General features: G+C 35.8%; 1 protein-coding gene across 5 annotated transcripts; it reads right to left on the reverse strand.

Moving 5' to 3' along the window:
* Positions 1 to 335: 335 nt before the first annotated feature.
* Positions 336 to 6,927, reverse strand: LOC127091868 (protein SEMI-ROLLED LEAF 2). 5 transcript variants are annotated; one of them, XM_051030583.1, is made up of 20 exons: positions 6,740 to 6,927; positions 5,874 to 6,011; positions 5,547 to 5,621; positions 5,306 to 5,421; positions 5,057 to 5,171; positions 4,861 to 4,989; positions 4,597 to 4,644; positions 4,241 to 4,440; positions 3,943 to 4,139; positions 3,439 to 3,722; positions 3,177 to 3,323; positions 2,638 to 3,036; positions 2,388 to 2,537; positions 2,174 to 2,255; positions 1,917 to 2,041; positions 1,615 to 1,806; positions 1,396 to 1,530; positions 1,170 to 1,307; positions 760 to 966; positions 336 to 682 (listed from the first exon to the last, which is right to left on the reverse strand). In XM_051030583.1, the coding sequence occupies exons 2-20, from the start codon at positions 6,006 to 6,008 to the stop codon at positions 569 to 571; spliced, it is 2,988 nt and encodes a 995-aa protein (XP_050886540.1). In that variant the 5' UTR covers positions 6,009 to 6,011; positions 6,740 to 6,927; the 3' UTR covers positions 336 to 568. The 5 variants fall into 5 exon arrangements, with proteins under 5 accessions (XP_050886540.1, XP_050886543.1, XP_050886539.1 ...); XM_051030586.1 differs by having other exon boundaries at positions 6,849 to 6,872; XM_051030582.1 differs by lacking the exon at positions 6,740 to 6,927 and adding an exon at positions 6,478 to 6,684.
* Between the last annotated feature and the right edge of the window lie 680 nt (positions 6,928 to 7,607).

Genomic DNA, 7,607 nt, shown 5'->3' on the forward strand with positions numbered 1-7,607 from the left:
GAAGGTTGTCTAACCATGAAGAGAGTGAACTACTAGTTGGTTAGATGGAAGAAAAAAACATAGTCCTCCCAAAAACAATGTGAGTATTGTAGTACTTTCTATGCACAAGCTGAAATGTGTATTGTACTTCTAATATCTATGTGTACAAGTTGGCCCAAATATTATTCATTTCATAAAAACGAAACCAGACATATAGTATTTATTGTGTCAGAATTTGACTAGTGCATCCGTGCAACCAGATATTAATTATACACTGACACAGTTGACTCCAAAACAGTTAGTGGCTCAGAAATTCATCTCTATGGCCTACTCATAACAGTTCAAGATTCCATATGTACCACCAGAAACAGTTTAGTTAAGAAATTGTTAGCTACTACTACTATAATACAACAAATATTACATGGCTTAAGTTCCAAGATTGAGTTCCAAGATCTACATAGTAGTTAGAAGGACTAAAATGGTGACTGAAGTTTTGTTAAGCTCACCATTCCTACAAACTCGTGTCTAATAAAATATCTAGAATTAACATAGTAGATGTTTACATGAAATATGCAACCTAGCTAGCTTGTTAACACCCAGCAGCCTTGAGAAAATTATCAAATGGGCTAGCAGGAGGCAGCTTCATGGGGTCCCTAGGTAATGCAGATGCAGCTACTTGCGCATTCTCACCCTCATATGCTTCCTACAAGAAGATCAAACACTTAAAGTGGAGACTATTGTGATAGCACGGCAAAATAGACAAACTGACTTGGAACATACCTTTTCGAGTGCTGCGTTACTGTTACGAGCCATGGCCAGAAACGACTGATCAGGTGATTGAGTGTAAAGATTCTCGACGGTCAACCAATTTGAAAGCTTCTTCCTTGCACATGTCCCAAGTGATTCACACTGACTTACCATGGCGTTGTATGGGAGAGGCAAAGTGGAGACTGTCGTTCCTGCCACTTGACTCGCTACCTCTAGTGCCTAAAACCAGTGGATGCAATGTTAAATGTCTCCTATTGAATTATATACTTCTTATTTGTTAATGACAGTATTATTCGAAAAAATTTATTAGTAGTCTTTTCAAGGATAATATAATGTGATTCAACAAAGGGATGGACAAAGTATACTGCAGATTCAGATTAATACAGCTTGTGATTCACAATTGCAAAATGAAGAGTGTGTACCGATTCCAAAAGTTGTCCGATACTGATAACATGAGGCTGGGGAGGGGATACAGGCATCTTTGGAATGAATCGAGAAAGGTCAGAGACAGAAGCTTCACTGATTGTATCGTCTTCACCTCCTGAATTTGAGGGAAAATCCTGAAAAACAATAAACGCTCACTATATTTGTCTTCAACTTTCTCATCTCCCTTATTTTAACTCCTCCGCAAAAAAATATCTAGCATACCTCATCAATCGATAGTGACTCCTGAGAATGACAAGTCAATTGATTCTGATCAAAGATTGATTGTGGACCAAACACAAAGTCTTCATCGGGCTTAAATGACTCGGACAGTAGCACAGCCAGGTTATCCGCATCCAGCTAGAAAAAGGAAAACCAGAAAGTGAGGGCTCAGACGCAGATGGTTATGAGAAGAAAAAATGGTCCCTGAATCAAATGTAATACCTCAATGAAGTTCGTCAAATTACGAACCAAAACATTCTTTATGGTCTGGTCATATTCAGATATTTTGCTCCTCAACTCAGACAATGTTGACATGGCTAACTGATTATCAGCAGCAGATCCATACTCTCTTAAATCCATATGCATCTTAGCATATACTTGATTATCATCACTGATTCCCAAGAACGGATCAACCTGATTATACGGAAGCAAGTAGTCGTTAAGATGTTTTCTTTGGAGAAAGCATAAAACACGGTTTTCATATTCATACCAACATCGAGTAGTAATAAAGATCAGTCACTCACTTCAGATTTTGCTATCGAAGCGAACACATCATTCAGATCATGGATTTGATATATCTTGCAGGCAAATATCAACATCCCAGCGGATAACACAAAGATAGACCTCTGACGTGCTGGGGGCAACACTCCTGCCAGAACAAAAGTATATCAATTTTGCATTCTTAAGTTCTATTTTCTTTTTTGAAACAATAAAAAACAATTGTTTTAGTTTTTTATTTCAATTAAGTAGTTCACATTACAATAGTTTATTTAGATCATACCGTTATTCTCCAACAACATGTTCCAGAGAGACAGAGGAAGCTGGAAGAAGCGGATCACCAGGTTATCTCTGTCTTTTAGGTTCTGAAACATTGCATTTTTAAAGATTAAAATAATCAGAATGACGATTAAATTAATCAGAATGACGATTAAATTAATCAGAATGACGATTAAAATAATCAAAATAATCAGTGTGAATGTGCAAAGATAAACTACCTTTATGCGCAAAATAATTAGTGTCAATATGAATGAATGAGCTATAGCTTCAATATTTGAAGGCAAGTTATCAGGAAGGTTGGCCTGAATCCAAAACGCAGAAAGAAGCTGGCCCATTTGATCTTCACTTAGCTTCATAACATACGGTTCCTGAAATCCATCCGATTCAATATCAAAATATTGTAAAGCTGTATTAAGAAAAATCACAGTTAATAAAAACCTATTGACAGATATCAATTCAGCTGCTTACTGTGTCGGTCAAACTCGCTGATCCTGTAGCCCTATCAATGATTGAGCTGAGTTTGTAAAAGTTAGGTGAAGTCTTTAAGCCACGGCCTTGCTTCCACTCTTCGGCCACAGTATCTCTTTCTTTGTCATCATGAACATTCCCGTGATCTGAATTTGTACTGTCTTTGCCCCTGCGGAGTTTTTCGAGTAAAGCTGTAATTGAAGCGGATGCGGCTGCAGTATGAGAATTCTTTTTGCTACGCTGATCTAGATATCTGGACCGCAGCGAAGAAACTTCATGTGTATGGAAGGAATTCGGTAAAAGAAGTACAGAAAATATAAGGTGTGCTCCAACGCGAGCCTCTACGTCGGAATGCAACATTACTTTTAGGAGTTGCATGAGAAGAGATTCAGGAAATCCCTACATGGAACCCAAAAAAAGACTGATCAATGGATGTATTCCAAGATAAAACCAATAAAACCCTTACTACACTTTTGAGCTTCGATTTGCAGTATATAGACACGGTTATTAAATGTTCAATAGCAGCAAGATTCTCGCACCTGCTGCAAACGTAAGTTGGCCAATGCTGAAGTGAGTGCCCGAGCAAGGACAACCAATGATCCAATGGTTGCTCTACCAACAACACCAGACGGAATATTTTCTAGGGTTATTGCCATCAAGTCAAACAATGGCTGAGCATCAATGACCTAGTCAACCAACAAAGAAAAAACAGCATTTTAGTAGACAAATAGAATGCAGTAACTGAATAAAGCACAAATTGAGATTCGGTTCGCTTTTGTGCGTGTGTATTCATAAACCTACCCCATTAGCAATTTCCAGTAAGCAGTTCTCAATGGAACTTTGGAGTGAGATATTCAAGTTGAGCTCTTGTTCACCAACAAATTCACTTGAGGCCTGAAAACTTTTCCTGAGATGCCTGCAAAGGTCACCAACAAAACCGATCTCTGCTAGCCGTCTCCCTGATCTAATCTGCATGGCTAAAGATGTGGCAACTTGAACTACATACGATTTAAGTTGGGGATCATTCATAACATTTTTGTGGTCCAGATGATGTATCACAGAAGCTAGAATAAATCGTTGATTCCCTGAAGAAAAAGTTAGGAAAATAACAATGAGAAAAAAAAATCAAAGGTTTTAAATTGTAATCATACATGGAAAATTAATATTCAAAGCTTATTGTTGATTCGAAGTCCTAAACTCCATACAGTTATGAAGGTAAAATATGGAAATATGATAACTGGCGATACATCCAATGATTTGTCGGTAAACCACAATTCAGACAGAAATGGTATGAGAAAACAGTACCTGTGTTCTCCATGAAGTAGGTCATGCTAGACAAAACCATCATTGCAAAACCATCCTGAGGAGCCCAATGTTGCCTTGAATCGAAGTAGACAAACATTGGATCCAATACACGACGCATAGTTGTGCTTTCCTTGGCTAATTCAACCAGTCTTTGAATGCATATTTGAGCCCATATTTCTGGTTTTTCAATTTCTTCTCTAGAAGAATGAAAAATAAAAATAAATAAATAAAAGAATAAGGGAACAGCAATAAAAAACACTGTAAAAAGCCTAACACACGGCTCTTGAATGAGAAATACCTTGTTAAGAGGGAAGGATCCTTTACTTCGGGCCGTGGTTGGATAATCAAGCAACTAGAGCGATTGTCATTACCAACAAAAGAACCAGTCCGGCTCTCGCTACGAACAACCTCTTCTACCCAATTGTGATGAGCCTCTGTTCTGTCAGCATCTTCACTTCGTCTACTCCACTCATAGTTATCTAAAGTGGCGTGAACAATCTATATTTTGAAATTAACCAACAAATTAGAGATGACATTTGACTAAGAATAAAGAAAGAAATTCAACATGAAAATTTGGAAAAAAATCTATCAATCAAAGAAAACCAAAGTATAATAGCAGTTACAAAATAGTTGGGCAGAAACGCAATAACTAACCTCATCAAAATCAGCAAAAATGTGTGAAAATTCAGTCATGAACCAAACCTATCAAGAGAAAAAAATGGCAGTTAAATAAACAAGGCACCTCTAGAAAGTCTGAAACAATTATGAAGTTACGAGTTATAACAACAACCATGAAATTTTTCATGAAAATAAACATTGGAAAGTAATAATAAGCACGCAATGAACTGAAACATATGTTTCATTAAACATACAAAATCAGAACTGGCACACAGAAAATATGAATGGAGCACTGATTACCATTGCTGATAGACATTGCAAGCTCGATGCCCTCAAGCTGCAGTTTTCGAGTGTTTCACCGGGCTCCTGTGATAGCATGCATACTTTCTTCACCAATTTCTCAATGTTATGAGTGTAAGTAGAATCTACCTGCTCATTCATTGTGTCAGTAGCCACATAGGCAAAAAGCCAAATATTTCTGGATTGTATTATTTACCTGACAGTAGATGAACCTTGTTAAGGACTGGCAACCAAGTGTCTGAATAGTCTCATCCTTGGAATAATCCAAAAGCTCCGAAATTACATTAAGCACATCAACAGCAAAATATGTTCTGCGATTTGCACGACATAAATGAAAAGTTGTAAGACGAATCAAATACTATAAATGAGCTAAAGAAAAGGATTCAAAACATAAAATTCCGCCAAAACAATATGGAAACACAATAATCAATCATGAGAAACTTACATTTGCACCTTACAAATGGAAAGCAACTTAATGAAAGATTCTGCTACAATCTTGACTAATTTGATGTGCTCAGATCTCAGTTCTTTGTAGCATCGTTCTTCAAGATATTTTGCTATCTAGCAGAATGAGCAAAAACAGTGAACCTCAGAATAAACAGATCGAGCTACTAACTCGAGCAGATCCTATCTTCCTCATCTTCTTTGAATGAAATTAAATAAATTACTCATGCATATATAAATACCTTGGGAATCCGAAAAGGGTTTTTCGCGGCATATTCACATAATTTGACGATTTTCCTTTCGTTTGGAAGCTCATCCTGAGAAGTGTTGTAAAACATGAATACCATGGCTCCACTTCGCGAACAAATGAATAATAAAGTGAAAAATACTACAATATAATCAAGTAAAATGAAAATTACTGTAATAATTGCCAACATTTCATATGAATGACAAGTCTAGTGTCGAACACGTGGTTACATTCGGTTACTCTCATTTTTCAAATTATTACCGGCGTCGATGTGCTCTAAATGCATTAGATAAAACTCGAAAAAGAAAGTGGGATCACAAACCGGGGATTTAGGGAAGATATCAGCAAGCAATTTTCTGTAACGTTTAACAGGCTGTCTTGATCTTGACCTCAAAGCAGGACAACAAACACACATGCTCCCACAAGCCGGGAAAATCTTCCTAGAGATGATCCCCATTTTCTGCAATTCCCAAAATCAAAATGTAGCCAAATAAGCACAAACCCAAGCAAAATAACTCAACTAAGAACCTTAAAAAGCAAAGAAAAAAAATGCAACGAAACTAAGATCCAAAGAACAGACACAGTAACAGCTGTTGAAACTTGAAATGCAAAATAGGATCCAATTGAAACTGAGAGGTGTTAGTGTTACAGGAGTACATGAGTTAGAAACAAAGATGACAAGTTTTCAAAATGAAAAAAAGAAAAAAGTAAAGAAACAAAAAAGGAGAAAACCGTCGACCTAGAAAGGAATAAATAAAATAAATAAAGCAAAAACAACCATAACTATAAAGAAAGAAAGAAACTTTGCAAAGTATACTCAACAGTACTAAAAAAAATTCAAAAAGGGGAATAATAAAAAAAAACAGTGACAACTACCAAGTTCCTGATACCTAGTTCCTTTGAAAGCAAAACAAAAAAAGTAGTACCTAGTTCCTTTGAAAGAAGATCTGAGAGTGGTAGGTGAAGGAACTTCAACAATGGAAACGAGTGAGAATCGTAATAATTGGTACTGTAACTGTAGTACAGTAGAAGTAAATAAAAGAAGTTGAAAGGAAAATGGCGCGTGGGTTAAGAGAAGAGAGAGAGGAAGATGAGAAAGTATGTTGAATTTGCAGGATCACGTGACGGTGTCAGAATGGAACACAAAAACATTTTTCTTTTATTAATATTGCTGAAAAAAAAGGTTACCTGTGTGTGTGTGGGTGTTTCAAACTTTGTCAGAACTTGGAAGACACAACACAACAACAACAACTCAACGGAAAATTTGATGGGTAATTCAAAAGACAAAAACAATAACCTCTCTCTGTCTCTCTATGTTACAAAAACTTCCTTTATTTTGAACCGAATGGTGGTGTTCCTGTTCCTCAATCTCGGAATGTCTACTAGTACAACCATTTCTTTCTTTTTTTCCACTCTCGGTTGAATTTTTTATTTTAAATTTTAAATTTTCTTTGACTAGATTATTTTGAAAATATTATGTTAAAGACTTTTCTTTTCTTTTACTCATTCTTGTCTGGGTTAATATTCACAAGTATAAAAAAATTCATGGGTACGTGGACGTGAAGTTCATTTGTGAAATTCTTTTTAAAATAATCAATTTTTTTAAATAAAATTTCAAAATAATTAAATTTCCAAAAATAATATCAAAATAATTACTTTTTTTCTACTCAAGCGTCGGTTTAACTAACCTACTTAGGACACATTTAAAGGTTTGACGCATTCATGTCTTAATGTCACATGCATACACTTTTCTTTGTGTCAATGCATTTGGCCCATTCTCCTTTCATATTTTTTTTAAAATTTTAAATATTATAATTATAATTAATTAAAGGAAATATTAAAAATAAAAGTTATGTTATAATAAAAAATTGCATAGAATTGACAAGAAATTCAATGACTCGTCTGATTATAATGTCCCCATATTTCACATCTAGGTGCATTAGCTTGTCTTCGAGGTCTTCCACAATTTTCTTGAGGTGTTTGGGATCTTTGAGTACTGACATGATCCAATAGGGGCTGGTGTGAAGGTCCGGTGGAAGATTCAGCGGTATTTTAT

The sequence above is a fragment of the Lathyrus oleraceus genome, chromosome 6, assembly GCF_024323335.1.
Source record: "Lathyrus oleraceus cultivar Zhongwan6 chromosome 6, CAAS_Psat_ZW6_1.0, whole genome shotgun sequence".
In the NCBI taxonomy this organism is placed as follows: Eukaryota; Viridiplantae; Streptophyta; class Magnoliopsida; order Fabales; family Fabaceae; genus Lathyrus; species Lathyrus oleraceus.

Coding starts and splice junctions, on each gene's coding strand:
- LOC127091868 (XM_051030583.1), bottom strand. CDS start 6,008: ATGGGGATCATCTCTAGGAAGATTTTCCCGGCTTGTGGGAGCATGTGT. Junction 4,441..4,596: donor TTTTTGCTGATTTTGATGAG/GTTAGTTATTGC, acceptor TTCAAAATATAG/ATTGTTCACGCCACTTTAGA. Junction 2,538..2,637: donor CAGCGAGTTTGACCGACACA/GTAAGCAGCTGA, acceptor GATGGATTTCAG/GAACCGTATGTTATGAAGCT.